This window comes from Anomaloglossus baeobatrachus, chromosome 3 (genome assembly GCF_048569485.1).
Source record: "Anomaloglossus baeobatrachus isolate aAnoBae1 chromosome 3, aAnoBae1.hap1, whole genome shotgun sequence".
In the NCBI taxonomy this organism is placed as follows: Eukaryota; Metazoa; Chordata; class Amphibia; order Anura; family Aromobatidae; genus Anomaloglossus; species Anomaloglossus baeobatrachus.
The window spans coordinates 38,122,411-38,146,981 of NC_134355.1; the positions used below are offsets into that span (position 1 = coordinate 38,122,411).

Consider the following 24,571-nt stretch of genomic DNA (forward strand, 5'->3'; position numbering starts at 1 on the left):
TAAAGTTTGCTGAAAGGCCGTGCAGCCAATCAATAGACTTAATTGCAGGCTGAAGTTGCCTGTATGCTGCGGTGAACAATAATGATTAATAAAAAAAGCACGTGGGCTCTCACCTATTTTTGATAACCAGCATGAGTAAAGCAGATAGCTGTGGGCTGTATTCCTAAGCTGTCAGCTTTACCTTGGCTCATTATCAAAAATAGAGGGGATCTCACACCTTTTTTTCAAATTATTTATTTAAATAATTTAAAAAACAAACAAACAACACTGTGTTTGCCTTATTTTTGATAACTAGCCAAGGTAAAGCAGACAGCTGGGGTCTGGTATTATCAGGCTGGGAAGGCTCATGGTTATTGTGCCCTTCTCAGCTTAAAAATAGCAGCCTACAGCTGCCGCAGAAGTGTTGCATCCATTAGATTAACCAATTCTGATGCTTTGCCCAGCTCTTTCCGATTGCCCTGGTGCAGTGGCAATCGAGGTAATAATATTGGGGTTGATGTCACCTGTGAATTTACAGCTGACATCAAGACCAGAGGTTAGTAATGGAGTGGCATCTATTAAACACCCCCATTACTATCCCAAGTGAAGAGTTAAAAAAACCAGACACAGGGGAAAAAGGTTTAGTTGAGTAATGACTCCTCAACACTCATCAGTTTATTACTTCAAAATACATCCTGGAAGTTACAACATAATCCAAGGATCAAAACCCCATCCTGGCACCAATCCTGGACTATGTATTAAATACTTTTTCTCATCTTATTTTTCCACAGGCAGTCTGGTGGGCTTAGTTCCCTTTCCACAATACCACTTATCCCCTGGATGGATAAATTGTTTTCATTGGAAACCCCTTAAATAGGAATCAACACCCCATCTTGGCACTAATCCTGGCCCATGTACTAAATACTTTTTTCTCATCTTCTTTTTCCACAGGTAGCCTGGTGGGCTTAGTGCCCTTTATACAATACCCCTTATACCACTTATCCCCTTGAAGGATGATAAATTCTTTTCATTGGAAAATCCCTTAAATAAGAGTCAACACCCCATTTTGGCACCACATCCTGGCCCATGTACTAAATACAGTTTCTCATCTTCTTTCTCCGCAGGCAGCCTGACGGGCTTAGTGCCCTTTACAAAATACGTGGTAACGTTATCCGTGTGCACTTTATCTGGATGCAGCGAGAACTCGCATGTTCTGAATATCACCACTCTCCAGGAAGGTAAAGTAATTCCAGAGGTCTTGACTTCCACATTTGAGTCATGAATAATAAAAAAGAAGATCTAAACGCTGCCCGGCCATTTGCTGGAGAACTAGAACCTAATTTGATGACAGAGTGCATTGCCAGAGCGTAATTGCTTCATTTTTTTGGAGGGGGTGCTAAAATGAATCAAACTCCATACCCTTTAATGACATGCATCTTTAATAGCTGTAATGCAGATTAATGGGCTTTTTAATTGCTGTTACATTGTTCATGCAAGAGCCTTGTCATTAATACGAAGCATCTGAAAGATTAATGAAAGCTTCCTCGCTTTACTATGGCTGAGAAGTAAATCTACAGACAGTCTGACTAAAAAGAATTGATTGTATGGCACAGTATGAAACCCAGTATCAAATGTTCGCTTTCTATGGTCTCTTTTAAGTGCTAAAGACTGGTATGGGCAACAATTATTTCAACTTAGTGGAGCTACCAAATGCCAATTGGAAGCTGAATTAATCATTTTAGCATGTGCGCTATTAATCAGATCACATTCCTTTCTGTCGGAGGTGCCAACAACAAACCGGCAAATGAATGTCTATAGCACCGTTGCCCTCGGAGGCAGTTTTCCTGTACTTTAGGGCTAAAATAACCCAGAATGAATCCCTCTTATTAACATCAAAATTGTGGACACTGTGATTGGACCCCAACAAACTTCACTCAAGTTCAGTTGGTTCCAATGAGCGCCAATGAAGCCAATAGGACAGAGGTGAGATTAAACCTTAAAGTAGACCCACTTTCCAGAGGTTTAGGGCGATTTTCCAACTCTTGCGGGAGTCAAGACTGACTCTACTTTGACAAGGAGCCTCTAGGATGTTCCGTAATATTTGACCTTAGATAAGTCAGGGCAGCCATGCCCTGTCTTGCTGAAGCTCAACCCATTTGGTGTTCGTTGAGCACCAAAGAAGGCATTAGGATGGAAGTGAGACTGAACCTTACATCAGAGCCACTTTACAAGGTTTTAGGGCGATTTGCCAACTCCTCCGGTAGTCAAGCCTGACTCCCCTTTTACCAAGAGCCTCTAGGATGTTCTGTAATATTTGGCCTTGGATGAGTGGGGGTAACCATGCCCTGTCTTGCTGATGCTCAACCCATTTGGTGTTCGTTGAGCACCATTGAAGCCATTAGGATGGAAGTGAGATTGAACCTTACATCAGAGCCACTTTCCAAGGTTTTAGGGCGATTTGCCAACTCTTCCGGTAGTCAAGTCTGACTCCCCTTTTACCAAGAGCCTCTAGGATGTTCTTGAATATTTGCCATTATATGAGTGGGCGTAGCCATGCCCTGTCATGCCAATGCTCGACTCATTTTGGTGAGGACCAAGAGCGTTGCTAGGGTTCTAAAAGATCACGGTTCTGAGCCCCAAAGTAAATGCCTCCCCATACGACCTCTCCGCAACTTAAAAAAAGATCTATACATATATAATTACAGTATACCACTGTTGCTAACACTAAAACACACTATGCAAAGACCAATAATTGTGCCAAACTTACTACTATAGACAACCAAAATAATACTGCTACACAATATCAGTACAATTACCACCAGATAAGGAGTACATAATATAATATGACCATTACCTCTTTAAGGGGGTGCTGGACTTGTGCACCCCGCCCCTGAAGACCCCAATCGATGTAGAGAATAGTGTACATATTGTTGATGTGTTTATGCTAATGTTGCACATGTGGCCATGCAGTTGCCGATTTTAGGTACTGCTCCTTGGCAAGATGTTGGAGGTTGCCTAGTGACAGGAGTAGGAAGACAGTGAACAGTTAAGAACACTGGGAGTAGTTTGGGACAGTATATAGACAGGCAGAGACAAAGTTGTAGTTAGGGAAAAAGTTGGAGAAGTGTAAAGCTCACTGGTAGTGTGCAAGGCATCAAGAGATGAAGGATCAGAGAATGGGTGTACGTGGTAATGCCCAAAACCAGAAACTGTACCGTAGAATGGAATGGCGGAGTGCACTATTTCATTGTAGTGAGTACCAGACCTTAACCCGGGTCTGTAGGATACTAGTCCTACAGTGGAGTACAGTGGAGATCTGACACAGACTTGGGTGAACAGATTGGACGCTCAAACGACGGGGGTGGGTGCGATCGCTAGCAATGTCGCTGCGTGTAAAGCGCCCTTTAGTAAAAGACTTGAATAAGAAAACTGAATCTGTGTTTTTCAATCTCCTGGATCACTTTAGGATCTGTTTAGAGGTATGGCTTGAACATACAAAGTCCACACACCCCACTGTTAGGGGGTGAACACTTTGAAATGTTCACTAGTTGCCTGCTCCTGACCTAATTGGTGTGGATCAACTGCATACACAAAAGAATTGACACCAGACACACACAGTCAGATATGAATCTCTCCTTGATCAGAGTATGGCGTAGCTCCTAGAGAGATTTATTTCAACAGAACATCGACTTATATAAACTAGGAAAAGGGGGTGGTCGGCTCTACACTGGGCATGCTCGGAGGTGTCCATTGGTCAGTGGGTTGGTCAATGGATTAGTCCATAGGCTGATCCGTGCGTCGGCCAGTTGGTTGGTCCATGAGGTCATCAGTGGGGTGGTCCTTATATGGTGATCTTCTTACATCTGGACATTCCTTGCATACCAAGGCAGGGTGTGGAGAACAGAAAGTGGCAGCCATCTTAAAGGGAACCAATCACCAGGATTATATACTGGCACTATCAGGCTGATTCTCTACACACCATTAATGGTCAGCTCAGATGTTTAGGCTTTCAAATCCAAGAAAGTAAACTTTAAAAAATCATCAGCTTCTTGATTGCAACTTGCAACTGAGCAGATAATATATGGGTGGGTATTCATATGGATCCCCGCCCTCTTGCCTGTTGTTCCTCCCTCTTTGTTCTCTATGGTATTATCCAAACAATTCACTTTGCTTAAGGACCTGTGGTGAGGTCATACCCATGTGACCTGGTATCCAGCTATATTGGCTGAGGCCCCGCCCCTTCTGGTCACATGGGAATGACCTAACCATAGGTCCTTAAGCAAACTGAATCGTTTGTATAACACCATAGTGAATAGAGAGGGAAGAACAACAGGCAGGGGGGTGGGAATCCATATGAATACCCACCCATATATTATCTGCTCAGTTGCAAATGCCAATCAAGAAGCTGATGATTTTTTAAAGTTTACTTTCTTGGATTTGAAAGCCTAAACATCCGAGCTGACCACTAATGGTATGTAGATAAGCAGCCTGATAGTGCCAGTACAGCACTGGCTTTACCTTATATGCAAAAATCCTAGTGATTGGTTCCCTTTAAATGTGTGTCACACTATAATATATCTGAACTGACGTATGTAAAGAGAAATTATATCATTGGACATTTTTCCCATAATCCCCAATGTCTCAATGTTAATTAAGTATTTGATTCAATGGCCCTCCTTAACACCACCAGGTGTCTCGCAAATAAACCGTTTTCCCTTGCTCTGTAGAGAGGACCGGGGTTCGGGCCAAAGACAGAGAAGGGCTGATTCACAGTAGAAGGGTTGAATCTGTCCCAGGGCCCTTTCCGCCCCTCTACACTGCTACAAAATAACACACATTATACCGTACAAAGTCCAATAATACCTCCATACACGTACCACTACATAATGAATGAAATGCAGCACGCTGTTACTAAACCAACTTTTGCATCCGTGATCTATGACAGGATTGTACAGTATCGGCGGCAACATGACGCCGACTCAATTCAATACGGCGGAAGCAAGAGATTCGAGGCTCCATGCAAGAAGTTTGAGGCCGGAGCCCCAGACCTTTGACGCTAGTGACACCCCTGGTGAGGGCTGGCATAAAAATTTTCTTTTTTTTGATAGTTGTACAAAAATGTTGTGGAATTTGAAAATGTTTCACACCAGAAAACAGGCCTAAATACTTTTATGAATTGGGTCCATAGCCCCAATAAGACCCCTTGAACAAATGCAAACCATAGACTAAAGGCCGCTTTACACGCAACGATATCGCTAGCGATCGCACTCGCCCCGTCGTGTGTGAGTAACGGGCAAATCGCTGCCCATGGCGAATAATATCGCTAGTACGCGTCACACACACATACCTTCCTAACGACGTCGCTGTGGCCGGCGAACAAACTCTTTTTTAAGAGGGAGGTTCGTGCTCCATCATAGCGATGTCACACAGCAGGCCACCAATAGAAGCGGAGGGGCGGAGAGCAGCCGCATTAATGTCACTCCCACCTCTTTGCCGGAGGACGCAGGAACGGTGTTGTTCGTCGTTCCCAGGGTGTCACACGTAGCGATGTGTGCTGCCTCAGGAACGACCAACAACCTGCATCCAAAATGAGCAACAATATTTCAACAATATTTCGGAAAGGAACGACGTGTCAATAATCAACGATTTTTGACGTTTTTCGGATCGTTAGCAGTTGCTCGAAGGTGTCATACGCAACGATGTCGCTAACGATGCCGGATGTGCGTCACAAATTCTGTGACCACGATGACATATCGTTAGATAAGTCGTTGCGTGTAAAGCGGCCTTTAGAGTAAAACAAGGGTCATGCCATCCTATTTTCTATTTCAAGAGAATCGGGCCGAATATGTTAATCACACTCGCATCATATTGTGATCTGATTTTCTTGTACGAGAAAATGGAAAAAATATTTTTTCCATCTTCTACATTCTGTCAGTCCGATTTTCTTCCATTCATTTGCATGGCCGAGTGCGATCCACTAATTGGAATCAACTCGAGCACACTGCAATTTTTTTTCTCGAACCGGCTTGGTCCAATAATAAAATTGGACTTTTGCCTATCCCCATAGAATAACATTGGTCCAAGAGCGATCAAATGCTTTGTTGGATCGCACTCGGACCAAAAATGCGGTCATGGGCATGAGCCCTATAGCAGTCTTTCTTAACACATACAGAAACATATGCAAGACCCCTTAAAAGGGAAGGAGGTGTAAAAAAAATAAAAATAATAACTTAAAAAATGTGAAGGATTAATGTTTTAATTTTTTTAAGTATTATTATTATTATTATTTGTTTTCAATTGAGCAAAATATTTAAAAAAAATTAAGTTTGATATTTTCTACTCTTAGACTAGGGGGAGCAGCAGCTGAAAACCTAGTGTACAACTAGCTCACATTACAACTGCAGTAAAAGTGGTTGGAATCTGCTCTCATGTGTGTGATGTCACCTCCCCCTCCACTTCTGGGTGTTTCCAAAAGGATAAGGGAAGATAAAGTGTAGGTACACAGTGCAGAGCCATTTTGTTGGTGACCGCAAAGTGATCCTAATGTCTAAAGTGTCACCAAGAACAGCTGGCATAGTGCTTCTCTGTTTATTGTGCCCCACTGTATACTATGCCCCATATTCCTGTGCCACCATATTCCTGTGCCCCCATATTCCTGTACCCCCATATTTCTGTACCCCCATATTCATGTGCCCCCTATTCCTGTGCCCCATATTCCTGTGCACTATATTCCTGTGCCCCCATATACTGTGCCACAAATACTGTGCCCCCATATTTCTGTGCCCACATATTCATACATACAGACCCCTAGACCAAAGCCTCAAAACTAATACAGACCCCAGTTCTGACCCCTTAAATGTATACAGACTCTAGTTCATCCTCCTTAAACTAACACAATACGTCTTGGCACATATAGACCCAGACCAGACCTAATAAGCAAATATTGATCCCAAACTAGACTGTGAGACTCAGCTCGTGCCAATTAACCTCTTCATGACCAAGCAATTCTATGTTGCCGTTTTTTCTGTTTTGCTCTAATTTTTTTTCCTTTTCTTCCTTTCTTTTAAAAGTCATAACCTTTTTTTATTTCTCGATCAATATAACAATATTAAGCCTTGTTTCTGGTTGTACAGGTTGTACTTTTGAATTACATCATTCATTTTGTTGCCATATAAAGTATTGAAAGATTTGAAAAATTCCAAATCGGTGAGAATGGTAAAAGAGAAAGAGAAGAAGAAATGAGAATTTTGCCACAGCTTTTTGTGTCTTGTTATTACAGCCTTCATTGTGCAGTAAAAATGAGCTGGCAATATGATTCTTCAGGTCCGTACGATTGAGGAGTTATGCTAGATTTTAGTGGTTAAGGCTATGTCCGCACTTTGCGTCATCGTAGTTGCAGTTCAAAACGCACCCTCTGGCAGTAATTGATTTTGCCCAAAGTTGCTTTTGACCACAAAATAGCGTTAAAAACGCATGCGTATTTCCCGCGTCTTAGATGCGTTTTTAGCGCTTTTTACCTGCTTTTCCATTGCGTTTTGCTAGATGTGTTTTGAACATAAAGACACTGCTTAATAAACTTTAAACAGTCAAACACAATGAAAAAAAGGAAAAAAAAGAAACAAATCTATATTTTTAAGAAAAATAATGGAAATAGATATATTTCATAAAATTATTGCGGTAATATATTTATCGCAAAAATAGCAATAAATTAATAATTTTCTTTAAATTGTCGGACTATGTGTGTGTGTAAAGGGACATATGAAATCATTATTTTGATGTTCAAAAAGCATGCGTTTTTTTAGTTCAAAACGCATGTTTTCTGCACCTAAAAAGCAGGTAAAACGCTGGAATTTTGATGTTTCTTGGTTTTTGCCATTTCTCATAGACTTCAATGTTAGCAAAACGCACCCAAAAAGGCAAAAACAATGACATGCTGCTTCTTTGAACGCATGGTTTTTGCCACAAAATATGCAAATTAAACGTTGCGTTTTTACACGCAAAGTGCGGACAGGAAATCCACATTTTCCATAGACTTTGCTGGAAAATCAAAACGCATGCGTTTTGGCATGAAAACGCTGCAGTTCAAAACGGACCTAAAAAGCAATATAATACAGCCACTGGTGAAAAATTATCAATGTCAAAGACAGCAGATTATAAAATTTAACTTTTATTAAGAGTTTCTCTAAAAAAAGGAAAGGAGAAACCTTGCCTTTAATAAAACAATGCCACGTGAAAGGTGAAGTACTGTATAGCCCTTAAAAGACTGCAGAAGGGCCCATATACCCTATCATATGGCAAAAACAAACAAACGCATAGGCTGGTTATTTATAAACAGCTGAACCAGGAGCACATGAATAAATTGGTATAAGCAGAACTCCAGACCTCAGGGTCATCTCACCCTAGTACTGCCTGTCTACAAAATTATACCAGACCACATCCTCATATACCTGGTAAAGGGGATAGGTACACCACCACCTATCAAGGTGTTGGAACAATCAAATAGTGCCCAATGATTCAAATCAAATCGACAAAGCTTCAGGGTTAATAGTCAAATCCCCACTGTGTCTTTGTCTGATTAAAAAAATGGAACGATCTCACCCATGTTGGTGTATCTTGTTTCCATGCAGACAGTTTGCCACCATCAACGGCGTATCCACGGACCCTTCCACTCTGGATCCGGGACCCCTTCCAAAGTGACCAGAGCTGTTTTTATCCCCAATCCTCCTTCTCCCGACGCGTTTCCTATATGATATTCATCAGGGGAGTCTAATAAGGAGATGCAGGTTTTAATGAAAAAACCTCAAAGGGTTCACTATAAAGAGAAAAGTGGGATAGTAAGTGGGAGTCATAATTACAAAACCCCTATATGCATCCGATCTTTAGAGAAAACAAGGAAAAGTAAGCGACTTACCAGATGGTGACAGCTAGAATCCTCTCCACTGTACACCTCTGTCCATAACAACCAGGTTTAAATGGTCGCCGCTTACCCGCCGGCGTCTGACATCACTTCCGCTGATGCGTCCACCGCTTCCGCTCCATGGAACGCAGCGGTGGAACGCAAGTCCCATAGGAAGTTACGTCGTAGCCGCCCGGCGCACACATGACACCTACAAGGTAGGATGTATGAATGGGACGCAGACGCGCCCATCTGGCCCGCCCCTTCACCGCAAACAGACAGCGCACTATTCGCGCATGCGCTAAGTCCATTTAAACGGACATTTCTTGCTTATCTGCTCTTTTAGCATATAGCAGACAGCGGAGCTAGGGTCCAACAATACCAGAAAATATGCACAGGTCTCTAAACCCAGGAAATTGTCTGAAATAACACATAGAGCTAGATCTCAAAAAGAAGTTAATTCCCAAAAACAAATTGATGAAACATAAAAGGATAATTTCTAAAAGACGGCTAAAATTCCAGATAGCAAACAGAAGTGAGTAACCCTGAGAGAGACTGGAGAGGCAAAAATGGCCGAGGAAAACCAAATGAACCAGATGGAGAGGGAATAAATATTAGCTCAAGGTTCAAAATTAGCTCAAAATTTAAGACCTAAAAAGCACCTGAAACGCAGGTGGAAACGCAAAGTGCGGACACAGCCTTAGGGAACTTTTCAGGTCTGATTAATTTGCAGATTTAAGCTTGATCTGCAGGTTAATAGCAATATGTAGGTGCCTGGCCACAGTACTAAAAGTGCGGCACCTGGGGAGAAAATAAACTTTAACTCTGGGAGAAAATAAACTTTATTTTGCAGCTCCCTGAAGAAATAAAGTTCATTTTCTCCCAGGTGCCGCATTTTCAGTACCTTTATAAACCTACTAATCTACAAGTTGACCATACATCTACACATTAATAGTGTTATCAGTTCTGAAAAGACAATTAGAACTGTGTATAAAAAGTAAAAAAAAATGATCTCATTTTTTGAGACCCCCAATGTTTTTCGTTTTTTGGCTAAATGGAGCTTTGTGGAAGCTTGTTTTTCTTCACGTATCGCTGCCATTTTTATTACCATTTTTCTCTACATACATTTTTATTACTGTTAGCAGCAGACATCTGTGTTATACAGTCTGTAAACGTATATCACAAAAATGAGTACACCCCTCACGTTTGTGTAAATATTTTATCATATCTTTTCATGGGACAGCATTGAAGATCTGATCCTGTGATACATTGTGCAGTGTCAGTGCGCAGCTTGTATAACAGGGTAAATAACTCAGCACACAGCCATTAATGTCTAAACTGCTGGCAACAAAAGTGAGTACACCTCTAATTGAAAATTGCCAAAATGTGCCCAAAGTGTGAATATTTTGTGCGGCTGCCATTATTTTCCAGCACTGCCTTATCTCTCTTGGTGATGGAGGTCACGAGAGCTTCACAGGAGCCGCTGGATCCTCTTCGTCCTCCATGACGACATTACGGAGCTGGTGGAGGTTAGAGACCTTGCGCTTGTCCAACTTCCATTTGAGGAGGCCACACAGATGCTCCGTAGGGTTTAGCTCTGGAGACGCTTGTCCGGTCCAGCACCTTTACCCTCAGTGGTCGCCTTGGAGGTGTTTGGGGTCGTTATCATGTTGGAATACATAGGGAGGGGATCATGCTCTGCTTCAGTATTTCACAGCACATGTTGGCATTCATGTTCTCTCAATGATGTTATGTCATGGTGGTGGATCCTCTGGGCCGTGCACCGGACTCCCCCAGTGAGGCAACCAGGATCTAACCCCTGTACAGGGACTGTCCTGATCACCCCACCAGAGGGCCTAGATGCACGGTAGCCGGGGTACTAGTGATGCAGGATCAGTGTCCTTCAGGAGACTGGTAGAAAGATGTCTGTGGGGCCAGAGAGTTCCTGGAGGCAGTGCCGATGACGGAGATCAGATTCTGGTGCCGGGTAGGAGCATCAGGCAGGATCTGGATCCTGCTGGACGTGAAGGCTGAGATCACCAGGTGAGGTCGGGGATCGGAGACGGGTTCCGGCTGAAGGAAGATGTTGGGATTCACAGCCGACAGTCACCGGAAGAGTTCCTGGGCTATCCGTAATTAAGACCGGGTTAAGGTGGCAGGACTGGCTCTGCGAAAGAGACAGGGTTAACAGGAGACAAGGTACGAGGGGACCTGAACACCTAGCTAAAGTAACATGTTGAATAGGCACCGCCCACATGGAAAGGAAGGTCTAATATACCCTGTACATGTAATGGCAATATCCTGTTTCTGGGACGCTGGCCCTTTAAGAAGAGGTCAGTGACCGCGCGCCTCGCCCTAATGCGCATGCGCGAGGCCCGTGTGCCGGAGACCAGAGCAGGAAGCGGTGCAGAGGATGCAGGAGGACCCGACTGTGTGTCCTGGGTCGCAGGGGAACGCCGGGAGCAGAGGACAGGAAGCACAGGGGGCGCAGAGGAGGAAGAGTGAGCCAAGTAGCCATGGGCAGGAGGACCAAGGGCTGGAGCGGTGAGTGAGGAGCGGCGTCGGGACCCGGGGAGCGTGACAAATGAACTGTAGCTCCCCACAGCCGGCACCATTCGGGCAGCCCCAAACCATGACACTCCCACCATGCCTTGACTGTAGGCAGGACACACTTGTCTTTGTACTCCTTAGCTGGTTGTGGCCACCCATGCTTGACACCATCTGAACCAAATAAGTTTATCTTAATCTCATCAGACCACAGGAGGTTTCAGTAATTTATGTCCTTAAGCTGGTGTCACACTAAACGACAGCGACAACGACATCGCTGTTACGTCACCATTTTCGGTGACGTAACAGCGACCTTGTAAGTCGCTGTTATGATCGCTGCTTAGCTGTCAAACACAGCAGAAGCAGCGATCATAAGGTCGCTGTGCTACATGTTCAGAGAGCAGGGAGCCGCGCTTAGCGCTGGCTCCTTGCTCTCCTGCAGCACACATCGGGTTAATTAACCCGATGTGTGCTGCAGCTACATGTCACAGTGCAGAGAGCAGGGAGCCGCGCGCACTGCTTAGCGCTGGCTCCTTGCTCTCCTGCAGCACACATCGGGTTAATTAACCCGATGTGTGCTGCAGCTACATGTCACAGTGCAGAGAGCAGGGAGCCGTGCACACTGCTTAGCGCTGGCTCCTTGCTCTCCTTGCTACAGTATACATCGGGTTAATTACCCGATGCGTACTGCAGCCACATGTCACAGTGCAGGAGCCGGCGCTGGCAGCAAGAGCGGAGGCTGGTAACCAGCGTAAACATCGGGTAACCAGGGAAAGGTCTTCCCTTGGTTACCCGATGTTTACGCTGGTTACAGCTTACCGCAGCTGCCAGTGCCGGCTCCTGATCGCTTCATTTCGTCGCTCTCTCGCTGTCACACACAGCGATGTGTGTGTCACAGCGGGAGAGTGACGACCAAAAAATGAAGCTGGACATTCAGCAACGACCGGCGACCTCACAGTAGGGGCCAGGTCGTTGCTGGATGTCACACACAGCGACAGCGACGGGACGTCGCTGCAACGTCACAGAAAATGGTGACGTAGCAGCGACGTCGTTGTCGTCGTCGTTATGTGTGGCACCAGCTTTAGTCTGCTTGTCTTCAGCAAACTGTGAGCTATAGAAGACGCATCATTCTGGGATGACAGCCGTGCAGACCAATTTGATGCAATGTGTGGCGTATGGTCTGAGCACTGACAGGCCGACCTCCCACCTCTGTAACCTCTACAGTAATACTGGCAGCAATCACACATCTATTTTGAGAAGACAACTTTTGGATATGACGTTGAGCACGTGGACTCAACTTCTTTTCCTCGACCATGGCGAGGCCTGTTCTGAGTGGAACCTGTCTTGTTAAACCACTTTATGGTCTTGGCCGCCATGTTGCAGCTCAGGTTCAGAGTTTTGGCAATCTTCTCTACAGATTCTCATTCTTAGACAATGAGAAGTGAGTATCTACAGTCAGGATATGGCACCGAAGGACCCCATTGGAAAAGGTCTCCACTTTTTTTAGGAGACACGTTAATGTACCAAGATGTATGGCAAATTTGCAAAAACTTATCGAATGATTGGAAACCAGTGACCGATGTCTCTTCAGCTGTTGTAACACTACAATCCACTGCATATTAAGCAACAGTTGGGGACTCACACATTGCAGGCCATTACGGTAGATGGCGGTACTATGCGCTGTACGATTAGGTTCCGAAAACCATCACATAACAATGAGCTACTTAATGCATTTGCTTTTAATGCAAATCTGCAGAACAAAATAAGGAATCCTCCGCATCTGACTTGCAAATAAATTAGAAAAAAAAAACCTAAAATAGATTAATGCAGCCGCACTATCCAATAGGCTATCGTTATGCAGGAATAGATTTTTGTACAGAAATCAAATACCACGACTGAAAGCTTTGTGTTTTTACCTCTACAACGAGCAGACACAAAGTCAATGGACTGGATTTCTATTTTATTCCATTGCACTAACAGGCAGAAAATGGATGCAAAATGGTAACGCACCACTAGAATCTGCATATCTTTATCTTTCACTTGTGTGATGGCATTTTAATAGGCTACAATGATTATTCTTGAAGGCAATGTAGCTTTGTAGCTTGATTAGCTGATGGATAAATGAGATATTAGTACAGGTAATGTGCCGTATTAGGAGGGGATTGTCACACACGTATTCTAATCCAGGCCATACATGCTGCAATATACTAGGAAATAATAGAGCATATCACTATAACTAAGATGTACCACAATGCTACACTGTAAAGATATCACCGTAATTCCTTATAATTTAAAAAAAAATATAACTTCTATAACAATGCCCAAATAGATTAATAAATATTACTACTTTCTATATACAGCAAAATAATTGCTAAAATATTGCCCCTCTCTAAAAGAATACTAAAAATAATACAGTCTGCTATGTACAAAAATATAACTACTATAATACTGCTCTTATGTACAAGAATATAACTACTATAATACTGCCCCTATGTACAAGAATATAACTACTATCATACTGCCCCTATGTACAAGAATATAACTACTATAATACTGCCCCTATGTACAAGAATATAACTACTATAATACTGCCCCTATGTACAAGAATATAACTACTATAATACTGCCCCTATGTACAAGAATATAACTACTATAATACTGCCCCTATGTACAAGAATATAACTACTATAATACTGCTCTTATGTACAAGAATATAACTACTATAATACTGCTCCTATGTACAAGAATATAACTACTATAATACTGCCCCTATGTACAAGAATATAACTACTATAATTCTGCCCCCTATGTACAAGAATATAACTGCTAAAATACTGCCCCTATGTACAAGAATATAACTACTATAATACTGCCCCTATGTACAAGAATATAACTACTATAATACTGCCCCCTATGTACAAGAATATAACTACTATAATACTGCCCCTATGTACAAGAATATAACTACTATAATACTGCCCCCTATGTACAAGAATATAACTACTATAATACTGCCCCTATGTACAAGAATATAACTACTATAATACTGTTCCTATGTACAAGAATATAACTACTATAATACTGCCTCTATGTATAAGAATATAACTACTATAATACTGCCCCTATGTACAAGAATATAACTACTATAATACTGTTCCTATGTACAAGAATATAACTACTATAATACTGCCTCTATGTATAAGAATATAACTACTATAATACTGCCCCTATGTACAAGAATATAACTACTATAATACTGCCCCTATGTACAAGAATATAACTACTATAATACTGCCCCTATTTACAAGAATATAACTACTATAATACTGCCCTTATGTACAAGAATATAATTACTATAATACTGGCCCTATGTACAAGAATATAACTACTATAATACTGCCCCTATGTACAAGAATATAACTACTATAATACTGCCCCCTATGTACAAGAATATAACTACTATAATACTGCCCCTATGTACAAGAATATAACTACTATAATACTGCCCCCTATGTACAAGAATATAACTACTATAATACTGCCCCTATGTACAAGAATATAACTACTATAATACTGTTCCTATGTACAAGAATATAACTACTATAATACTGCCTCTATGTATAAGAATATAACTACTATAATACTGCCCCTATGTACAAGAATATAACTACTATAATACTGCCCCTATGTACAAGAATATAACTACTATAATACTGCCCCTATTTACAAGAATATAACTACTATAATACTGCCCTTATGTACAAGAATATAATTACTATAATACTGGCCCTATGTACAAGAATATAACTACTATAATACTGCCCCTATGTACAAGAATATAACTACTATAATACTGCCCCCTATGTACAAGAATATAACTACTATAATACTGCTCCTATGTACAAGAATATAACTACTATAATACTGCCCCTATGTACAAGACTATAACTACTATAATACTGCCCCTATGTACAAGAATATAACTACTATAATACTGCCCCTATGTACAAGAATATAACTACTATAATACTGCCCCTATGTACAAGAATATAACTACTATAATACTGCCCCTATGTACAAGAATATAACTACTATAATACTGCCCCCTATGTACAAGAATATAACTACTATAATACTGCCCCTATGTACAAGAATATAACTACTATAATACTGTTCCTATGTACAAGAATATAACTACTATAATACTGCCTCTATGTATAAGAATATAACTACTATAATACTGCCCCTATGTACAAGAATATAACTACTATAATACTGTTCCTATGTACAAGAATATAACTACTATAATACTGCCTCTATGTATAAGAATATAACTACTATAATACTGCCCCTATGTACAAGAATATAACTACTATAATACTGCCCCTATGTACAAGAATATAACTACTATAATACTGCCCCTATTTACAAGAATATAACTACTATAATACTGCCCTTATGTACAAGAATATAATTACTATAATACTGGCCCTATGTACAAGAATATAACTACTATAATACTGCCCCTATGTACAAGAATATAACTACTATAATACTGCCCCCTATGTACAAGAATATAACTACTATAATACTGCTCCTATGTACAAGAATATAACTACTATAATACTGCCCCTATGTACAAGACTATAACTACTATAATACTGCCCCTATGTACAAGAATATAACTACTATAATACTGCCCCTATGTACAAGAATATAACTACTATAATACTGCCCCTATGTACAAGAATATAACTACTATAATACTGCCCCCTATGTACAAGAATATAACTGCTATAATACTGCCCCTATGTACAAGAATATAACTACTATAATACTGGCCCTATGTACAGGAATATCACTACTATAATACTGCCTCTATGTATAAGAATATAGCTACTTAGTACTGTATTTGCTTTAGACCTCAGTTTCTCATGTCTTCTACGTTGTTGTTTTCCAGCCCCAAGTGATGTCCAACCACCGTCTGCAGAATCTCTTCCTTATTCTTTGTATTTACATTGGACTCCTCCAAAGAATCCAAATGGAATTATCACAACTTATATTATATACATGGATGGAGCACAGATTCATGCCGGAAAAGAGACAGGATACAATGTCAGTGGTAAGTAATGTCAAATATTCCAACATATTGACAAATGTGCTATCTGTATGTTCTTCATTATATAATAAAATTGGAAAATGGATTTAAAGGGGGTGATCTCTTTATTCTTAAAGGGGTTTTCCCACCAAAAAAGTTTTAATTGCAAAGTTTTTTTTTAGCAATAGATCTTGGAATAATAATAATTTATCCAATTGGATGTGTATAAAAGAAATGTTCCTGTGCTGAGATAATCGTATGTGTGTGTCCCTGCTGTGTTCTGTGTAATGGCTGTGTCTGACCATACAGGGACATGGTCTGATCATACCACAGCTCCTGGGCAGGGGAGCAAGTAAGAAAGTATTCAAACATTACAACATGATTTTCCAGCTGATTTCTTTTGTGAGATAAAACATTTCCCTGTCTGTTTTTTTTTTTTTAAATGTTTTACCTCATAGAAAGAAAAGTTTGTCATCACATGCTGTAATGTATTTTTTTACTCCCCCCCCCCCCTCCCAGGAGCTGTGGTATGATTATGGCTAGTGAGGGCCTATGCATGTGATGGTGAAGGGGGAAAGGAGCTGTATAGGGCTGATAGGGGAGCGCAGGGCTCAGCCTCAGGTGAGTGTTAGGCGGTGACCCCCTCGCCCCCTCTCCCAATTGCCAGGACTTTTAGTTATCATCTTGCCTGTTGTTCCCATCTGTGGTGCGCTGCACACTGGGTGTTCCCAAACCTCGGCATGACAAAGGGATGGCAGTGTAGAGCCCCTGAGACACTCAGGGCACTACAGGGAACTGCATCCTCACAGGGATGCAGGACCTACCCCCTGGGACCTGGAACACCAGTGCCAGAAACACCCACGCACACCAAAATCCTAGTTACTACTTCACACCAGGGGGCAATGTCTGGTCAGATAAGGGGAATGCCACCTAGAGGGCGGAACCTGACCAGGGAACTAGACAGCCTGGTGGGAGGGGACGGCAGAGAACAGTGGTGCATAGTGAAGTGCACAGACGTGCCTGAGAGCTGGGTCGTGTAACGGTGATGTGTCGCCCAGCCGTAGCGGACGCCTCATGGACTTCACTCCCTTCTAGGACGCCACAGAGGCTCCACTTGATTACCGATGGCAACAGGTATGTCTGGTTATTTACTTCTGAGTCATGACGCCACTCTCGGTTTGCGGTCAGGGTTGTAGGTGACCGCCACTGCAGTTTAACGAGCGTCTGGGGCTGGTGGAATCTGCAGTCAGATGGGGTGACCTCCCGAGAGTGAGGCTGGCCCCAGGGGCTCGGGTGTGTGTAGAACAACAGCTCACAGAATAACTCAGGCACAGTCCAAAGTGTCTTTCAACTTGTTTACTCACTGCTGTTGGTATCGTTGTGAGGCAACCCGGGCGATGCTGAGATGAATCAGGTGGAACCAGGTATCCTGCAGGCTGGTATAAGGGTGACTGTCAACTCGCCTTCCTAGCACTTCTTGTTTCGGACAGTCCCTGACTTGAAGTACCGTGGGACTCGTCCAGGGAAGTCTCTGCTGCCTTTTCTCCCCTTTTTTGGCCCGTTTGCTGGCAGCGTGGACCAAGGTGGTTAGCTTCAGGCTCAATCCTCCTTATGGGGAGATAAGGTATGCACACCAGTGACTATGTAAGGGGAATACATGAAATAGCAGAAACTGCTGTGTGAATACTGACTTGAAAAATCCAATAGCTATATGCAAGAGTGAATATGTGAAAAATGGAACCTGCATTACTGCCATGAACATATGAATCAAGAGAAATTTAGCTACTGAATTGATCAATGCAATAGAGCCCCAACACTGTGCCAAAGTATTTCTCTACGTTGGGGTCCCTAGCTTGTGTGCGTCCTCTCATGCAGTTAAAAAACTTACCGTGTATGGGTAAGGTTTTTGCACCCAGTTCAGACTTAGAATGGAGTTCCAAACGTTATTCCTTAATGTTAGTAGTTTTTCGTTTGTGAACCCTCCCCAACCACACCTATTGCCAATCCACATCGTATATATAGCCTGGGTCTCAGCTTCCCATACACGGTAAGTTTTTTAACTGCATGAGAGGACACACACAAGCTAGGGACCCCAACGTAGAGAAATACTTTGGCGTAGTGTTGGGGCTCTATTGCATTGATCAATTCAGTAACTAAATTTCTCTTGATTCATATGTTCATGGCAGTAATGCAGGTTCCATTTTTCACATTTCATTCTTACAAATAGCTATTGAATTTTTCATGTCAGTATTCACACAGCAGTTTCTGCTATTACATGTATTCCCCTTACATAGTCACTGGTGTGCATACCTTATCTCCCCATAGCAATCCTCCTTATGGTCCCCCTCGTTGCTGCTGATGCTCGGACTCTGTTTTGGTTGGTGTGGGACTTGTGGTCCACCCCACCGGCAGGTTTAGCAGACCATTAAATGGATGTCTGGCTCTAGGGACCTGTTCCCCATGCGTGCCTAGCCCCCAGAAGTCTCCGTACACGACCAACTGACTCCTTCAGTGTCTTTCTGACCAACTGACTTCCTCAGCGTCTTTCTGTCCAACTTCTGGTGATCGTTCTTCCCCGCCAACAGTCACTACACTTGCGGGGTCTGACTAGCGTGTCTGCGTGCCCGCTCTCCGCTTCAGACTATCTACCTCCAGCTCCTCTTTCTGACTCTCTGCCATCGGAACCTAGCTTCCAGCTCCTCTACCACACCACTAGCTGAGATGTCGAGGCCACGCCCCCTCTTGGGTCTGCCCAAGGGTCCCCTCTAAGGTGTGTGAGACCTGGTTGCTATGTGTATGTGCGTACACACCCTATTTCAGCCTTTAGGATTACCTGAAGGTACTGACCCAGCATGGGTGCAGTACCCAGTGGTGCCTGACCAGGTCAAGGGCACCACAGTGACCCGGGGGCACAGGAGAGTGGTCACCAGGGCAGGTACACCCGAGTACCGCTGGGACCAGAGCACGCACGGGGACCAGGGCCCTAGATCAGGCGACAGTTTCAGACGGCCTGGCAAATACCTGCACAGTGAGGGGACCTTCACGGACCACACTGACCTACAGATCTGAGGGCATCAGCAGTAATGCCAGGATCAGGGTTTGGACACTTAACTCGCTACAGGGTCCTTACTGCCCGCCGTACGGAGAAGGAGACTGCCACAACAAGGAACAGTTGGGCCCCAAACGCTCCACGCTACTGGGACCCAACCACATTGAGGGTGCCGGTGACAGAGCAACTGAGTCATCAACTGACACTGGAACTACAGGGACCTTAATCAGCTGTCCGAGGGTGAAGAGTGAGTAGAGACTCTTAATTACAACACACGGTGTGGTCTCCCTTATTCCGGCACATCCACCATAGAGATCCCTGGGCTCAGCCCTACCTGCGGAGGGCCTACCACCACAGCTGCCATTACCACCAGCCCTAGGAGTAACCAACACAGCAGCGGCGGTTCCCCCGTAGTAACCACAACCCACAGGTGGCGTCACACAAATTACGTCATTCTCCCCTGTAAATACTCCCCATTAAAAAGCCCCACAGAGAACGGGACCGGGCACCGGCCACCAAAGTGACATTCCCCAGTAGTAAACCACCCGGGACAGAGTACCCCATTCCCTGGGCGACAGAGCAGCACTCGCCGGGCTCCAGATGACGTTCGCTGCAGCTGAATCGGAGCTCTGCGGAGTACCACTGTCCATGGAAAACTTTTTGCTGAACTCTCGGGAGTATTTATTTATTTAGGATAAAAGGCTGGCTCTATATTCTTTGAGATTTCAGTTTCTACAAGTTGTAAGCATATCCCAAATAAATCTAGAGGAATTAGAGTGCAAGCTCTGAGGTCAGGAAACGATTCTCACTGTAGAGCTGCACATTTTTGCTTATGCTATACTATTGTAGATAGTAAATAAGGGTTTAGACCGGTGGCATTGTTTTCCACGATACCTTTTGTTATGTAAAACATGCAAAAAGAATATTGCATAAATCTCCCATTTCCATCCGGCGCAGGTTTGAGCTAGTGCTGCAGCGGGTCAGTTGTGACACTGAAAAATGACTGCAGTTATGAAACCTCCTGAAGGCCATTGAATTCCTCCTATAATAAATAGCATACATTTTAAGTCAAACTTTTTCATTCTTTATTCAAAGGTAATGGATTTCTGTCACCATAGAAACCCTGTTGTACTTTTTTTTTTTTTTTTTTAGATGAATACATACGGGATGAGAACATTTATGCGTGAATATAAATGACCATATTATGTATTATTAGTATCTCAAGGAAATGCAAAAAAAAAAATCAGATACAGGTTAGAATTAGAATCAGTAACGTGTCTCTGTGTCATGCCGTGTACCTACGTGGACCCTATAAAGAAATCATGTAATATCCACCGCCCACAGTATAGGGTTACTGCTGATCAATAAAGTGTTATTGACATCAATAAAAAAAATCATGACTATTTTTTTTTCCAAAAATAGCACCACTCTTGTCCACAGGTTGTGTGTGGTACTACAGCTTAGTCCCATTAACGTCAATAGCAATAAAAAGCAATACCGGAAAAAGCCCATTGGCGCTGTTTCTTAATCATACACTTTCCAAAACATTTTAAAACTTTGGCAATGTAAAGGATGAAGTTTCACATGGACACAATATATTTCCCTGGCAAATGACTCTCCATTCGTCTACTGCATAGTGTCAGCTCACCTGATCCTAGTGCAGAGTGTCAGCTCACCTGAGCCTAGTGCAGAGTGTCAGCTCACCTGAGCCTAGTGCAGAGTGTCAGCTCGCCTGATCCTAGTGCAGAGTGTCAGCTCACCTGATCCCAGTGCAGAGTGTCAGCTCACCTGATCCTAGAGCAGAATGTCAGCTCACCTGATCCTAGTGCATAGAATCAGCTCACCTGATCCTAGTGCATAGAATCAGCTCACCTGATCCTAGTGCCGAGTGTCAGCTCACCTGAGCCTAGTGCAGAGTGTCAGCTCACCTGAGCCTAGTGCAGAGTGTCAGCTCACCTGATCCCAGTGCAGAGTGTCAGCTCACCTGATCCTAGAGCAGAATGTCAGCTCACCTGATCCTAGTGCATAGAATCAGCTCACCTGATCCTAGTGCATAGAATCAGCTCACCTGATCCTAGTGCAGAATGTCAGCTCACCTGATCCTAGTGCATAGAATCAGCTCACCTGATCCTAGTGCATAGAATCAGCTCACCTGATCCTAGTGCAGAGTGTCAGCTCGCCTGATCCTTGTGCATAGAATCAGCTCACCTGATCCCAGTGCAGAGTGTCAGCTCGCTGGATCCTAGTGCAGAGTGTCAGCTCGCCTGATCCTAGTGCAGAGTGTCAGCTCACCTGATCCTAGTGCAGAATGTCAGCTCGCCTGATCCTAGTGCAGAGTGTCAGATCGCCTGATCCTAGTGCATAGAGTCAGCTTACCTGACACTAGTGCATAGTGTCAGATGACCTGATCCTAGTGCAGAGTGTCAGCTCACCTGATCCTAGTGCATAGAATCAGCTCACCTGACACTATTGCATAGTCAGATCACCTGCTCCTAGTGCATAGTGTCAGCTCACCTGATCCTTGTGCAGAGTGTCAGCTCACCTGATCCTACTGCAGAGTGTCAGCTCGCCTGATCCTAGTGCAGAGTGTCAGCTCGCCTGATCCTACTGCAGAGTGTCAGCTCACCTGATCCTAGTGTAGAGTGTCAGCTAGCCTGATCCTAGTGCAGAGTGTCAGCTCACCTGATCCCAGTGCAGAGTGTCAGCTCACCTGATCCTAGAGCAGAATGTCAGCTCACCTGATCCTAGTGCATAGAATCAGCTCACCTGATCCTAGTGCAGAATGTCAGCTCACCTGATCCTAGTGCATAGAATCAGCTCACCTGATCCTAGTGCATAGAATCAGCTCACCTGATCCTAGTGCAGAGTGTCAGCTCGCCTGATCCTTGTGCATAGAATCAGCTCACCTGATCCCAGTGCAGAGTGTCAGCTCGCTGGATCCTAGTGCAGAGTGTCAGCTCGCCTGATCCTAGTGCAGAGTGTCAGCTCACCTGATCCTAGTGCAGAATGTCAGCTCGCCTGATCCTAGTGCAGAGTGTCAGATCGCCTGATCCTAGTGCAGAGTGTCAGCTCACCTGACCCTAGTGCATAGAGTCAGCTTACCTGACACTAGTGCATAGTGTCAGATGACCTGATCCTAGTGCAGAGTGTCAGCTCACCTGATCCTAGTGCATAGAATCAGCTCACCTGACACTATTGCATAGTCAGATCACCTGCTCCTAGTGCATAGTGTCAGCTCACCTGATCCTTGTGCAGAGTGTCAGCTCACCTGATCCTACTGCAGAGTGTCAGCTCGCCTGATCCTAGTGCAGAGTGTCAGCTCGCCTGATCCTACTGCAGAGTGTCAGCTCACCTGATCCTAGTGTAGAGTGTCAGCTAGCCTGATCCTAGTGCAGAGTGTCAGCTCGCCTGATCCTAGTGCAGAGTGTCAGCTCGCCTGATCCTAGTGCAGAGTGTCAGCTCCCTGATCCTAGTGCAGAGTGTCAGCTCACCTGATCCTAGTGCAGAGTGTCAGCTCACCTGATCCTAGTGCAGAGTGTCAGCTCACTTGATCCTAGTGCAGAGTGTCATCTCACCTGATCCTAGTGCAGAGTGTCATCTCACCTGATCCTATTGCAGCGTGTCAGCTCACCTGATCCTAGTGCAGCGTGTCAGCTCACCTGATCCTAGTGCAGAGTGTCAGCTCACCTGATCCTAGTGCAGCGTGTCAGCTCACCTGATCCTAGTGCAGCGTGTCAGCTCACCTGATCCTAGTGCAGAGTGTCAGCTCACCTGATCCTAGTGCAGAGTGTCAGCTCACCTGATCCTAGTGCAGCGTGTCAGCTCACCTGATCCTAGTGCAGAGTGTCAGCTCACTTGATCCTAGTGCAGAGTGTCATCTCACCTGATCCTAGTGCAGAGTGTCAGCTCACCTGATCCTAGTGCAGAATGTCAGCTCGCCTGATCCTAGTGCAGAGTGTCAGATCGCCTGATCCTAGTGCAGAGTGTCAGCTCACCTGACCCTAGTGCATAGAGTCAGCTTACCTGACACTATTGCATAGTCAGATCACCTGCTCCTAGTGCATAGTGTCAGTTCCCCTGATCCTTGTGCAGAGTGTCAGCTCACCTGATCCTACTGCAGTGTCAGCTCGCCTGATCCTAGTGCAGAGTGTCAGCTCGCCTGATCCTAGTGCAGAGTGTTAGCTCACCAGATCCTAGTGTAGAGTGTCAGCTAGCCTGATCCTAGTGCAGAGTGTCAGCTCGCCTGATTTTTCTAGAAAATGAAGTATTTCTGTCAGAAAATTATTGCAGTTAGATGTATTGTTAATGTTATACACCTGTTTATTTCCTTTGTGACTATTAGAACAACACAAACGAAAACAGAGGGAAAAAAAGGAAAATTGGACATAATTTTACACAAAACTCCAAAAATGGTCTGGACAAAATTGTTGTCCCCCTCAACTTCATACTGGCTTGCACACCCTTTACCCTTTTGGAATAAATAACTGCAATCAGTCGCTTCCTATAATCTTCCACAAGCTTCTTACTCCTCTCACCTGGAATTTTGGACTTTTCTGTATAAACTGCTCCAGGTCTCTCATATTTGAAGGAGTCTTCTCCCAACAGCAATGTTCAGATCTCTCTACAGGTGTCAATAAGATTTAGATCCGGACTCATTACGGCCCCTTCAGAACTCTCCAGCGTTTTTTTTCCATTTATTTCTGGGTTTTCTTGAATTACATTTGGGGTCATTGTCCTGCTGCAAATGTGGCGCCCCTGAGGCTCCAGTCGCCAAAGAGTACTGCACCTCATTTAAGGTGCGGTATTCGCCTTGGGTAAGGAGGGGGTTAATCACCGGTGTTCCACATTCACATCTTACATAAAGCTTAGGAGCCTTCTCACTGGGGAGCTATACTTGTCAAGACAGGGGGTTCACCAACACAAAGCTTGGGACTGTGCCGGTCACTAGGACAGCCTCCTGGGGAGCAGATTCCACTAGGCGTAGAAATATGAGCAAACTCAC

The 24,571-nt window shown here is 43.8% G+C and overlaps 1 protein-coding gene across 1 annotated transcript in view; it reads left to right on the forward strand.

Moving 5' to 3' along the window:
* USH2A (usherin) overlaps positions 1-24,571 on the forward strand; it is a 1,098,211-nt gene that overhangs the window by 472,038 nt on the left and 601,602 nt on the right. Inside the window, exons 30-31 of the mRNA XM_075339131.1 lie at positions 1,104-1,217; positions 16,383-16,544. Of these exons, the coding sequence (XP_075195246.1) occupies positions 1,104-1,217; positions 16,383-16,544 (276 nt within the window). The remainder of the gene's footprint in view (positions 1-1,103; positions 1,218-16,382; positions 16,545-24,571) is intronic.